The sequence below is a fragment of the Corvus brachyrhynchos genome, unplaced genomic scaffold, assembly GCF_000691975.1.
Source record: "Corvus brachyrhynchos isolate BGI_N302 unplaced genomic scaffold, ASM69197v1 scaffold285, whole genome shotgun sequence".
Lineage (NCBI taxonomy): Eukaryota > Metazoa > Chordata > Aves > Passeriformes > Corvidae > Corvus > Corvus brachyrhynchos.
The window spans coordinates 52,597-66,593 of record NW_008238323.1 but is presented as its reverse complement, the minus strand read 5'-3'; the positions used below and the strand labels follow the sequence as shown (position 1 = coordinate 66,593).

At 47.5% G+C, this 13,997-nt stretch overlaps 1 protein-coding gene across 1 annotated transcript in view; it reads left to right on the top strand.

The window, feature by feature from the left end:
- Positions 1-13,997, top strand: part of ME2 (malic enzyme 2) — a 22,944-nt gene that overhangs the window by 1,552 nt on the left and 7,395 nt on the right. Inside the window, exons 2-8 of the mRNA XM_017734315.1 lie at positions 7,448-7,581; positions 8,957-9,106; positions 11,489-11,564; positions 11,924-12,085; positions 12,612-12,715; positions 13,036-13,145; positions 13,255-13,352. Of these exons, the coding sequence (XP_017589804.1) occupies positions 7,448-7,581; positions 8,957-9,106; positions 11,489-11,564; positions 11,924-12,085; positions 12,612-12,715; positions 13,036-13,145; positions 13,255-13,352 (834 nt within the window). The remainder of the gene's footprint in view (positions 1-7,447; positions 7,582-8,956; positions 9,107-11,488; positions 11,565-11,923; positions 12,086-12,611; positions 12,716-13,035; positions 13,146-13,254; positions 13,353-13,997) is intronic.

Below are 13,997 nucleotides of genomic sequence, written 5' to 3'. Positions count from 1 at the left end.
GCTCACTGAGTGATACTGCTTGGTGCTGGACACAGTATCTGTATGGAAGTGCATTTTGGATATTCAGCAGAGAAATAAATGATTTATTAAGCACACCAAGTACTTTACCCCTTGTGCTTCCCTTGCCCACAGTGCCTCACGTGCATGTATATATATATTATCTATGTACAGGCACAGATAAAGTGTTATCTCTTGCTGGCAGCTTGCTGAGATTATCGTGTTTTACTTGATTACACTTAATTTTTACAGTCCTCTATCAACTCTGCAGAACATTTGGTCTCCCCAGTACACGTGCCCCTAAAACAAGAGCTGCAGAAGGTCAGCATCAGGGGCAGACACCAACCCTCACCCTTGTGCAAACTCAGCTGCTGCTCTTTGCCACTGGAGTAGGTTTTTCCCTTACAATTTTTTCCTTTTCTTGCCCACCCTTAGCCTGTCTCTTGCAGGTGGACTCCCCACCTCCAGCAGCTGGTTTGAGGTTTTGTGTTTGAGGGCCACATTTCAAGTGTTCATAGAGGCCGTGAGCTGTCTCAGCCATGCCCTCAGTGCTGGAGCCAAACAGTTGCAGAGTACGGTAATTGTTGCTGGCATCCTCATCTGCTTAGAGTCTTCTGTGATGTTTGATTTCTGCTCCCTGACAAGGGTTCAAATTGCAGCTAATTGGCTTCAGGACATTCTATTCTGCTGGAGATCCCTGCTGTGCCAAGGCAGCATTTTAAGCTTGCTGGGTGCTTAGAGCACTGTTAGGGCAATCTCACTGGTTTAGTACTGGCAATTAAATTGTTACTGATATTGTGTAGTGCTTCAGATGGGCCAGGGTTTGTTCTTCCAGCACAGAGCAGGTGGTGCATGAGGACAGGATCCCTGACTTGGTGATGTCTGTTCTGCCACGTGGAGTGCCATCAGAGTGTCCTTATCTCCACTGGAAATACATGACCTGTTATGTTATCTGCGTGTTTGCTTTCTGTGGCTCGCAGAAAATTTGTGACTCCGAATAATTGGTGACACTTCCTGTATTTTAGTTGGTGATTTTGGTTGTGGCATCAATTCTTCTTGTGAAGAAGTGTGTGACTGTATTTTGTACTGTGGATTCCATTGCTCCCTTTCCTGTGCCTCTGTTCCTCGGGATTGTCGGGTTATCACAGAATCCCAGAATCCCTGAGGTTGGAGAAGCCCTCCTGGACCATGGAGTCCAGCCTGTCACCTGATCCCCACCTCATCCCCAGCCCAGAGCACTGAGTGCCACATCCAGGCCTTCCCTGGACACCTCCCGGGATGGGGGTCCAACACCTCCCTGGGCAGTTCCAATGCCTGACCACCCTTTCCTTGGGGAAATTCCTCCTGATGTGCAAAAACTCCCCCTGCAGTGACAGTGCCTCTCAAATTTCCGGCTTCAGCAGGTGTCTTTAGGAGTTATGCCTGCACATGTTTGTGCATTTGTGTGTGCCTGGGCACGTGTGCATGGAAATACATGGTAAATGTTAAAGAAGCCTTCACTGGTGGCGGGTTAATCCCAGACTGATCCTGAGGTCCTTTCCCAGTGTCTTACCTTTCATAGGGGTGGTCATCTTCTCACATGTTGTATTTTGCTCACAGTGTCATCTGTGTTCATTCCCAGCTCTTTCAGCCCAATTTATTTTCATCCGTGGCTTACTGAATACTTCCAGAAATGGTGATAAATTTGCCTTTGTGTAAGGAGAAAGTTTTCTTAACAAACTTGTACATGGTCTCACCGGCTTTTGGGAAGTACCCTAACAGTACGTTTCCAATTGAGAATAAAAAATAAACGGAAAAAAAACCAACCAGAGTCAAACCTATTTGGACAAAATAAAAGGGATAGGACAAGAGAATGTAAAGAAAGGATTGTATGAGCTTGGAGATGTAAAAGCAGATGCTTCCTTCCACTGCCCTTTCTCACCATGCTGGTTTTGACACATCTCCTTTATTTTAATGCGTTTTAGATTTAGACTGAGCCAGCTGGGTTGAGCAGCCAGGGCGTGAAATACGCAGGGCCCGTGTGCCTTCCTGGGGAAAGCAGGATAAACAGGATGTGGAGATGGCATGCACGTGGTGACTGTCTCGTTGCTAAGAAATGCAGAGCTTGAAGCATCGCTAGCATGTTCTGATCAGTCAGGAGGAAAGGTCCTGGAAGGCAGGAAATGGACAGAGACTGTGCTCACACACACCCCCTGCCCACCGCAGTTGTGTGTCCTGCCCGGCTGGTTTGGAGACGGGAGCGGTTCTCGGATGGAGCTTGCACGGCCGCGCACCTGCAGGTTTTATCAGCTTCCCCGAGATCTGCGTGCTTTCAGAAGGAATTAAATTGCAAAGCTGGAACTGTTTAATCTGTAACCAGGTGCCGAAGGTGGTGGGAGGGTATCAAACCTCATTTCCCTCAGATCAGGTGTTCTGCTCAGGCCCTGTGGGCTGCTGGGGTGGGGGGAGGAGGGGCGCTGCCTTGGGTTTCTTATTGTAGGATTAATGCCCCTGAAGGAGAGCAAGAGCAGCCACGTCTGCTCAGCTGGAAAAACAGCAGTTTGATGAGATGTCCCCGGGGTGCTCAGGGATGCCATTTCAATCATCATGCCCATGATTTGCAGTGCACAGCTCTTCCATAACCGTGGAAAACGTACCCGGGAGAGGCTGGGTCACTTCCTCAGCAGTGAGTGAAGGCTTTCTGCTCCTGGCTTCTCCTGTTTCAGCAGGGGAATGAATGCTTTCAGCTGCATCCACATTGTTAGCAAAGGAGACAGTTGTGGGCTGGCTAAGCGTGGTTCACCAGCCAGAGCTATTCACAACTGGTTCCACCCTTGCAGAGGGGCTCCAGGAGCTGCTGGCATCTTTGCCTGCAGAGAGGTGGAGGTGTTCAAAGGGTTTGAAGCTGATGGAGATCCGGGTTGTGTCACAGTGCAGCAGGGAGGGCATTGCTGTGCTGTGTCAGCCACTCCTGACAGGGTATAGGTTGTGCTGCTTCTGGGAGAGTAAAGGTAGAAAACTGGATTTAAAGATGAAGGGGGAAAGAAATCAGAAGCAATTTTCATATTCTGACCCTGTTCCCATAAACTTTTAATCTCTGGTAGAGATAGCAAAGACACCTTTGATTCTTATGAATGAACTTCATTAATTTGCAGTGGAGGTATCTTGTGCAGTAGTGAACTTCGTGTTTAGCCTGAGGGAGCAAAGTCAAGAGAAGCAGCCCACAGTCCAACATGAAATCTGATTTATTTTCAAGATGTTTATGGTGCTGCTTCAAAGGCCGTGCTACACTGCTGAATCTGTTCCAGCAATCATTAGGAGTTACATGGAAACCATTTTTAAATCTTTCGTGAAGCAGAGTAACTCGTTTCCCACACAGTGGCATGTTTGGATATAAACATCTTTGTCAGGAGCCCCAAATGGGGTTTTTGCTGTACCTGAGAGCATTTATGGGTCAGTTAAAAGTATACCCTCATATATATGGCTGCAAGACTTTGCAGGCGGGGAAAACTTATCACCACTACCTACTTGGAAACCTCTCAGAATTACTTAGTGCTGCTATAAAAATCCTGCTTGCAGGATTCAGGCCCCTCCAAGCAAAGCAGGCAGCTAGAATTTGTATATGCTGGTATTTATAGCAGCACTGGCTTTGTGGGATGGAAGCCAGTTGCTGCAGGGTCCCAGTGCCAGAGAGTTTGTGGGTTAAAGTTCATGTGGTTCAAGGTGAGCTTGTCTTCACTAAAATACTGTCAACATGTCACTTTACTTGCATTTTTTATTCCCCCTCCCAGCAGAACGTTGGTTTTGTCGCGGTGAGTTTGTCCGTGTGTGTTAATTAATCCATCTGTGGGCTTTGAAGTGTGCTGAGCTGCCTCCTGGATGTGCTCCCTGCTTTGTTCTGGGCTGGCTTGGAGAGACACCTGTTTGTTCTGAGCTGCGAAGAGGATTAAGGAAACTAATCTGAGTGAAAGTCAGCACACAACACTCGGGGAAAGGACACCCAGCCTGCAGGGTCAAGGGAAACCAAAAAGTGATGGCTGCTGCTTAAACCCAGACTGTTACAGTGCTTAAGCACTTAATCCCAGGGAAAACTAGAGGGAATTGGCCCTTAAGTGCCTTTGAGAACATCAGTCCTGGGCTGCGTGGGCTGAGTGCCTCCTGATGTACCGGGGCTGGCTCTGGGAAGGGCGGTGAGTGTGTGATACTGCAGCTCCCAGGCACACCAGCTCAGGGGCAGCCTCCATCCTGGGAGATACTGGGTGGGCAATCCCAAATCCAGATCTAAATCCCAAATCCAAACCAAGCTCATGGTCAAGGATAACAGTAATGAACTGGAATACAGCCAGTGTTAGAAGGACTCAGGTTTTTATCACACTGCTCTGGACTAAACTTGTTCTGTTCCAGTTGGAACAAGGACTGAATTTCTGTGTGAAGGCTGATGTCATTCTGGTTCCTGAGTTAGGCCTAGGCAGAAATCAAAGCATCTTTTAATGCGGTAAGATGTAATTGTCATGTAAATCGGCAGCTGAAAAAGTACTTAGTGTCACTTAAAAATTCACCGTGTTTGATGTTATTGTAACTGCAGAGACATTGAAACCCCAGGTTGCCTACAGATGGGAAGGAGTGTGAATAAACTGAACAAAGATGGGTCTCTGTTCTGCTTGGAACTAAGCTCAGGGCTCATGGGCATTATTAGGGGCCCAGGTGGTTTAAGGGCACAGGTCTCACGGTACAGGGAGATCGGGAAAAGCCACGTTCCAGCGCCATGCTCACAGTAGAAATTTGAAAATTGGTAGTCTTTGTTTTTATGGGCTTTGAGACCTTCTGGAGGGGAGGATGTAGGTTTAGCCAGTGAGGTATTTCACTTGGTTTGCACTAAAATGTCAGTGTAGCCAGTGTGGCACCCCTGAAGGGACTCTGGCCTTCCACAGGCTGTAAACTTTAGTGGCCTTGCTGACCGGAGACTAAACTTCTTTTTTTCTTCTTCTTCTTCCTCTGAACGCTACAAATATTTTGGCATCGTGTTTGTTTTTGTTGCCGTGGTGCCTAAAGTGACAGCCAACCTACTGCAAGTGTTCACCAGCTGCACTCGGCCTTGTGGCCTGAGTCCCTTGCGCTGCAGGCACCGCTTGTGTTGGGAAAAGGCTGTTCCCAAAAGGCACGAGCTGCGGGCGGGACGGGGAGGGAGTGGAGAGGAGTTTGTGTGGAATCCCACAGAGAATTCGTATTTCTTGTGAATTGTGCCAAGTGGAGCTAAAGTAGCTCCTTTGCAATATACAAAAAACCTCCATCGTCCGGAGTGTGGTTTTGTGGGTTTTTCTCTCGTGTCAATGCTGTTTACGTGGTTGTGTTCCTCGTGGAAATGTTGGATTACTCAGATCAGTTTTTTGGAAAAAATACCGCTGAAGTGGCTAAATTGACTTCTACACACCACAAGAAAAAGAAAAAATCAACCCCTAAAATCCAGCAGCAAGGTTAAAAACTTCAAGAATGAACTGTCATCCGAAATTTATTTGTATTTAGTGTTGGAAGAGTAGTGGAGAATAACAATTAGATTGGGAAAGAAAACTGTGGTTTGCAAAAGACTCATGACTACTTGTAGGAAAACTTTACTACCCTAGTAGTAAAAGGTTAAACTGAAATCAGTATTTAGAGTGAAATCTACCATGTGGAAAGTTGGCAGACATGAAAATAAATACAGAGAAAAGCAAATTTATTTTGGGGTTAAGTACTTGGACTTTTCTGCAAGAAGGAAAAACACTGAAGTTTTTTGGGTTTGTTTGGTTTTTTTCTTGCCTTCTAACTCTTCAAGTATTTTATTACTGTAGAGCAGAGTGTAGAATCAGTACAGAAGAGCAGGTGGACTGCTTAAGTCAGTGTAATCAAAAAAACTGATATTAAATATAATTTAAATAAGGAAAGAGAAAATAATAGTAATTATTTTAATGATGGGATTTTTTCTCTAAGGAGTATTGTTTAGAAACCATTCAAGTCTGATGAATTACATTAGAAGTAGATTCTTAAGTTAGAGATTTTTGTTAATGGCTCTGCTTTCTACAAATACCTGTGAAAAGTCCGTTCTCACATAAGCAGAGGTGAAAATACTTGTATTCTAATCCAAATTGATGTCTTGTTTTCAAGGGGAAAAGTACTGATTCTTTTTTCTTGTAACTTCAGGATCTGGACCTCGGTGACCCTTGTGGTCAGGGTGTTCTGATTCTCTGACCATTTCTGATGGCAGGAGGAATTTGGAGTGTGATTACAAGGCAGAACGCAAACCTTAGAAAGCTTTCTTAAATCTTTTTTCTTCTAACTTGGCAGTAACAATCTGAAAGTTGAGAAGCTGTGCTCTTGTTTTTGAGTCGATCTGCCTAAACAAAGGCAGTGCTTGTGAGCAGAGCTGTTGTTCCGTGTCTGCGCCTCCTCCAGAGCCCTGCGACCACCAGAGCTTTCCCTGTCGGATTCCCCTTTTCCTCACAGACTGGTGCTCAGCCTTGGCACAGAAAAGGGATTTCAGCTCCTGTGGTGACAAACGCTGATTTAGTCACGCGCTGAGCCGGCCCCCTTGGGTGGCCTGGCGTAAGGGAAGTTCGCGGCGGCTGTTCTGGAAGTGGCAAGCTGAAAGCCGTGTCAGTTGCTGTCGGATGTGGGGTCAGGGTTTGGGGCAGGCTGGCTGTGAACCCGTCCTTGGACCAGGGAATGTTTTGCAGAATTACACCAGGAGGTCAGTGCTCCGTGGAGGAGCATGCCAGGCTCCCCCAGCACGTACCTCACAGCAGCTGCTTTGTGTACAAAACCACTCCTGCTGGATGTTATCGTTAAATCATTCAAATCAGTGTGTAAATGACAATAAATTTTAACTCTTGGTGCACCCTCTGTCCACTCTCCGTTTCCCAGATGGAGAAGAATGGGAAGTCTTTGCAGTTTAACTCTTCTAATTTGCTACAAATGAGGCTTTTTGGTAGTAGGCAAAAAGATTAGATCTCTTCCTGAGTGAAAATGAAGTATTTGGGTTGAACTGTGATCTTAATAGAAGAGTTAGGGCAATTCAGTACCTTGGGCATCAGGCTGTACTACCGAGAGTGTGTAGGAAAAAGCAGCAAATGGAGCAAATCCGATTAAAATCTGTGGACTGAACGTTGCTGTCTGTGACTGCAGGGACCAGAGCGGGTGGCCCACGTGAAACAACTGGAAAAGCAGCTGTCGTTTCACTTTTAATCTGTTTGCAGAGTTATTCTCCAGTTTTACAGAGGAAGATGAAACCTGGCAAAGGTCACGGCATCTCAGGAATGTGGGCAGGCTGTGGTCAAAAGGAATACCCACAAACCATGAGGAAAACCCCAGGAGAGGCGAGCACATCCAAGCCTGCCTGCTGCGGCACCTGGCACGGGGAGAGGGTGCAGTGAAACACGGTTCCCAGAAATGCTGGGGCAAGAGCTGATGATCATTGCTGCTCACCTCTCGTTTTCAGGGCATGGCCTTTACATTGCATGAGCGACAAATGCTTGGGCTGCAAGGACTCCTGCCTCCTAAGATAGAGACGCAAGACATCCAAGCCTTGCGCTTCCACAAGAATCTGGCAAAAATGACTGACCCCTTGGAAAAGTAAGCACTGCTCCAGCCGTGTCCTGTCGTGGAAGTGAGAGGGAATATTGGGGATGGAAATAAAATGGAAACGTGAACATACTCCGTGGGGATAACCAAAGTTTCTAGCACTTCTGCTGGGGTTTTTCAGTTCTTGGGTGTTATTTTCACTTTGGCACAGGAAACTGCTTTCATCGTGTGGTTAGGTGAGGTTGGGAAGCTTTTTTTTTTTTTTTTTTTTTTTTTAATATTCCACGGTCATAAAGCAGCAAAAGAGAATGTGTGAAAGTTAGTACCAAAGCTGCAAAGCTGTCTGTAACCTGTAATACATATTTCTGTAATCTGTGAGATGGAGTGGCAGGTTGTTAGAGCACAGGAGGTGGCATTCATCCCGTTCTATAAAAATGTGTGATAATGAAGGTAAATTGAGCCTTTGAGATACCAAAAACAGTGTTTAACATATGCGGTAGTTACTGCTAAAAAGGAACTACGAGAGTGGAATTTTAAGTCTCACAATGTGTATTTTTTTTATGTCTTTTATTATTTAACCCACCGGTTTGGTGAGCTGCAGAGAGTTTTGCTGTGTGTTATTTTTAGAGTGCCGTGTTTTTAGCATCCCGTTACTGTTTTCACATAATCTTTATGTATCTCTGCCTGAAAAAATGCTCAGTCTCCTGCAGGCAAGAGGAGAACTGGGACGGTTTGGGGCTCACTGGACCACATCAAAGCTCTTTTGTTCTCATCAGAACTGAAAGATGGCTCTTAAATCCACATCATGTCACTTGCTGGTCCCAAGCAGTCATGTCATCTGTATTGGCCAAGTGCCCCGTTGCTGTAGCCTGAGGCAAATTGCTCATTCATTATCTTTATGTTGTTGGGTCAGCAGCCCTGAATATGGTCTGGGACACACTAAATTGGTGGGTAAATATGCAAAAATTCGGATTTAATCCACATGCCCACATAAGTCCTTCAAAATGGACTTTCTGTTAGGGCTCAGTTTGTTTTACGTGTGTGTCGGTGTTGGGATTCACCAGACACTTGCATTTTTGGATGAAAAATCCTTCCACTGATAATTTTGTTGGTAACAGTAACGAGACTCCCAGCTGCATCCTGCAGTAAATCCATGGGTTGTCTTTAATCCCATTGTGTGCATTGCCTTGTTAGCATGCACGGTGTGTCACATCCAGTACTTCTATTTCACCTTTTTACTTCTGCTGCTCTCTCTTTTCCCCAACTTCTGTTTAGTGCTCGAAGCCTGACTTGAGGGGGAGTGGGAATTGCATGGGGAAATAATATGAAGCGTGGGTTTTTTTGCTTTCCCTGTTTTCACATTGCTTTAAATAAGCAGAAATGGGAGAGAGTAAGAGGTGTTTTTCCTCGTTTGGATTAATTACAGGTATATCTACATAATGGGGATCCAGGAGAGAAATGAGAAATTGTTCTACAGGGTGCTGCAGGACGACATTGAGCAGTTAATGCCGATTGTGTACACTCCCACAGTGGGCCTTGCCTGCTCCCAGTACGGACACATCTTCAGGAGACCAAAGTAAGGACAGCAAATACACACAGCTGCTGCTTTTGTTGTCATTCTTGCCATTGTCACTCTGCATTCTTGCCCGAGGTTTGGAAATGGTTCATTTCATCTTCCTTTGGATTCAGCTACACAAGGCTTGTGCCAATTCAGGGCGGAAAAAGTTGGTTAAAATATATCTCAAGGCACAGTTTATATTGAGAAACAAAACACTTGAAAGCAGACATGGTGATGTGTCACGTAAATACCCCAAGTGCAGGGCTTCAACCCCATTCCCAGCTCTTCCTAGACACCATACAGCTCTCTAATTCCAGGGGGGATTTCCCCAACTCTCAGAGTCCCCTCTGTGGGTCTGAGGATCTGTGTCAGGACAGAGCATTTGGAAGGGAGTGTGGATTGAAAGGGATTTCTGGACATCATCCTGTCTCAGTCCCTGTAGGAGAGGGGTGGCTCGGGGAGGGTTCCTGAGGTCTGTGCCCTGGGGTCAGTCCCTGTAGGAGAGGGGTGGCTCAGGGTGGGTTCCTGAGGTCTGTGCCCCAGGGTCAGTCCCTGTAGGAGAGGGGTGGCTCAGGGTAGGTTCCTGAGGTCTGTGCCCCAGGGTCAGTCCCTGTAGGAGAGGGGTGGCTCAGGGTAGGTTCCTGAGGTCTGTGCCCCAGGGTCAGTCCCTGTAGGAGAGGGGTGGCTCAGGGTAGGTTCCTGAGGTCTGTGCCCCAGGGTCAGTCCCTGTAGGAGAGGGGTGGCTCAGGGTAGGTTCCTGAGGTCTGTGCCCCAGGGTCAGTCCCTGTAGGAGAGGGGTGGCTCAGGGTAGGTTCCTGAGGTCTGTGCCCCAGGGTCAGTCCCTGTAGGAGAGGGGTGGCTCAGGGTAGGTTCCTGAGGTCTGTGCCCCAGGGTCAGTCCCTGTAGGAGAGGGGTGGCTCAGGGTAGGTTCCTGAGGTCTGTGCCCCAGGGTCAGTCCCTGTAGGAGAGGGGTGGCTCAGGGTAGGTTCCTGAGGTCTGTGCCCCAGGGTCAGTCCCTGTAGGAGAGGGGTGGCTCAGGGTAGGTTCCTGAGGTCTGTGCCCCAGGGTCAGTCCCTGTAGGAGAGGGGTGGCTCAGGGTAGGTTCCTGAGGTCTGTGCCCCAGGGTCAGTCCCTGTAGGAGAGGGGTGGCTCAGGGTAGGTTCCTGAGGTCTGTGCCCCAGGGTCAGTCCCTGTAGGAGAGGGGTGGCTCAGGGTAGGTTCCTGAGGTCTGTGCCCCAGGGTCAGTCCCTGTAGGAGAGGGGTGGCTCAGGGTAGGTTCCTGAGGTCTGTGCCCCAGGGTCAGTCCCTGTAGGAGAGGGGTGGCTCGGGGGGGGTTCCGGAGCTCCCTGCCCAGCAGTGCCTGCCCCCCCTGCAGCAGAGGTGCTGTGGCAGCTCAGGCTGAGCCGTGACCGTGCTCCTGCTGGGGAGCGGGTGGGGAGAGGCTCTGCAGTGCTGGGGAGGTTCTCAGGGTGCTCTGCAGAGGGCACAGCCTGATGTGGGGTGCAGGAGCAGAGGGCAGCGGGGTGTGAGGAGGGGTGGGAGCTCAGCAGGTCCTGCTGGTGCAGATGTTCCCCACGTTACAGCTGTGCTGCCAGCAGCCAGCTTTTGGTTACTCTGGCACGGTAAACATGCTTGGCTGGGATCTGGTTTGGGGTCAGCAGTGACTGCAAAACAACTGTTCGCGTTAGCTGCTCTGTGCTGGGAAACCAGTTCAGACTGGCAGTCATTCCAGCTCATTTCCATGAGGTTCTCACTGCCATTCAGAATGTTCCTAGAGCCGTTTGGCTTGAGGGCTTCAGGCTCTGTGGAGGAAGGGCTGCTCCTTCACCGCCATGAGGATGTGGCTGCTGGGGTAAAGACAGTGAGAAACTCACGGTTTTTCTCCTGATCTGGGGCCACGTAAAAAATGTACTCTTAGTTCTCACATGCTTCCTTCCCCTTCCACATCCTTGTGTGTGTTATAGATCGGTTTGAAAACCATCCTCAGCCTTGCAGGAGCATTTCTTGTCTGTACAAGAAAGAGCAGCATGGACTGGAACTGAGGATGGAACTCAGAACTTCCTTGCTTTCCATGAACCAGCTAAAGCCAAGTTTTTAGGATCACGTTCCCTTCTCATATCCTTACAGGGGAGCAGAAGGGTCCTGTCACGCTGATGGAAACACTACAGGAGTACTAACAGTAGTGCAGGTAGAATAATGAAAAGTACTCTTACTTCAGGTTTTCAAAGTATCCAAGTATGCTTTTTTATTAGATACTGTCCTTTGAGTGGTTTGTGTCAGTGGTTGTAACACTTTGCATTTTAAATTGCCCTGTTTGACATTTAGTTTTACAAAGCCAGGTGAAATGTCTAATTGTCACCCATTAAATCTTTCTGGTTTGCGTCCTTTCTTTTCTTCCAGAGGATTATTTATTTCTATCTCAGACAGAGGCCACATAAGGTCAATCGTGAACAACTGGCCAGAGAACGACGTTAAGGTACTGCCCCTGTGTGATTTAGTTTCTAGTTGTTGCTTCCTCTCAGCTGAGCTTTTTAAGATTTATTCATATTTGATGGAAACATAAATATTAAGTAATGCATCCTTGGCTCTTTAGTGACGGTGGCAAAAATGCAGCTAATTAAGGTAATGCATATCTTGATGATCAGTGTTTTATCCTAAATATGAGGTTTATGCGCTGAGGAAAGTATTCCTTGTAATCTGTGCTTTCTTTGATTGTGCAAACATACCTCAATTTCTGTCTGAGAAAAACCACAACTGGTATTGATTTAATCTTCATAAATTCCAGTGATCGGATATGATTTCACCTGCTTTATTCTTTTTTTTTTTTTCCTTCAGGCTGTTGTTGTCACTGATGGAGAAAGGATTTTGGGTCTTGGAGACCTGGGTGTGTACGGGATGGGGATCCCAGTGGGAAAGCTGTGTTTGTACACAGCCTGCGCAGGGATCCATCCAGATGCCTGCCTGCCCGTGTGCATCGACGTTGGCACCGATAACATGGTGAGTTGCCTCAACTTGGCCCGCCCTGAGTTACCCCTGTAAAAAGGGGTTGGTTTTATTTTTAAGGAATATTCCGCACTACAAGGGAGTATTTTTATTTGAGCACTTTTATTTGAGATAAACCCAAATATTTTATGCAAAGGGTGAATGATTTGGAATTCACCATACGGGGATTTAAAAGCGCCGGTTAATTTGTCCGTGAAAGGGTGCCGGGGAGGAGTTGGGATGCTGGAACACTGCGAGATAGGCAGTCCGTTTTGACCTGACTTTTAAGAAGCTGGAAATGGGAATTAGATTTATTAAAGCAATTTGTTGTTCACAGTATTGATTTGTTCCATTTTAAAAGCAGCCATCACCAGCCCCAAGTGCCAGCTGAAATTACAGAACGTTGACATTGACTGGAGGCTGTTACAGGGGCTGTATAAATGCAGTATCTCTGGTGTGAAATGGGCTCCTGCGAGCTCTGCAGGGCGTGTATTGAGGAAGTGATTCATCCTGCTGCTCTTCCTGGTTTATTCTCTTTCAGACACTCCTAAAAGATCCGTTTTATATGGGGCTGTACCAAAAGAGGGATCGCTCGCAGGTCTACGATGACCTGATAGATGAATTTATGGAAGCCATTACAGACAGGTATGGCACGGAGTGCTCTGCACAGAGCTGCTGGCACGAAACAACCCTAACACACACTGTCCTTGACGCAGTCCTTTAAGGAATAGGGAAAGGACTGGAAGCTGAGACGAGTGTGTGTGTCTGTCCCCGGAGTGACATCCTCAGTGACCTAGAACATGCTGCTTGTCGTTATCTGTAAATGAGCACGGAGCGGAGACAGAGCTGTTCAGCACTGACGGGCCCGAGGACAGCCTGCTTCCAAAGATAATTGATTTACGTGCAGCATTTGCTGTTTGTCTCTATCTCTGTCCAGTGATGGAAATGTTTGCCATGTCCTGTAGGTATGGCCAGAACACACTGATCCAGTTTGAAGACTTTGGAAACCACAATGCTTTTCGGTTCCTGAGGAAATACAGGGAGAAGTACTGCACCTTCAATGACGATATTCAAGGTATACCCTTTGTTCATGTTCCTTAATCTCCGTGCAGAAGCTTTGCCCAAAGCCACCATCTGCCTGGTAGATGTGTTCAGCTGCCCTTAGGTTTGCTCTGCTTTCACAGGGACAGCCTCAGTGGCCTTGGCAGGACTGCTGGCAGCACAGAAAGCCACCGGTAAACCACTCACAGACCAGAAAGTGCTGTTCCTTGGGGCGGGAGAGGTGAGTTCTCTGAAGGGCTCGAGAGCAGCAAGAGATACGTAAAATGTGTATTTTCTCATCCTGTGGGACTCGTGGAGATTTGCATTCTCTGAATGCCATTGCATAACTTTTCATATTTCAGGCCAGCTGAAATGCACTAGCAGAAGGGACTCTGTGCTTAAACAGGACTGTGTCAAGGTGTTTCACATTTGCAGGGACTCACACTTTTCATGTTCTTGCATGGCCTTGAAAAAAGCATCAGGGACTTAATTGTGTGTATTTGAAGGGAAACTCACCATGAAATTACCATGTAGCGAGAGCATCTTGTTAATTTTAATAGCACTGGAGAGAGGTACAGGGAGTTTTTCTCAGCAAGGTGATTCAGTCTGCAGCAGGCACCAGTTCCTGGTGCTGCAAGTGCCAGGAGCAGCACTGCGCTTCTTGGTACATCAGCACAATTGCTCCTGTGGTGCTGACAAAATAACTCAATTATCTGAAAAGTTCTCCATCTGGGGAAAGGCCCTGATTGCAGTAATTGGCCGGAGCTGCCCTGAGCCCTGCTCTGCATCTCGCTCTGCCTTACTGCTCCTGCCGGGCTCAGCAGCGCGTGCAGGGAGCCAGGGGAGGGGACACGGGGCCAGCCAGCACACTCACGCTCGCCCCGTG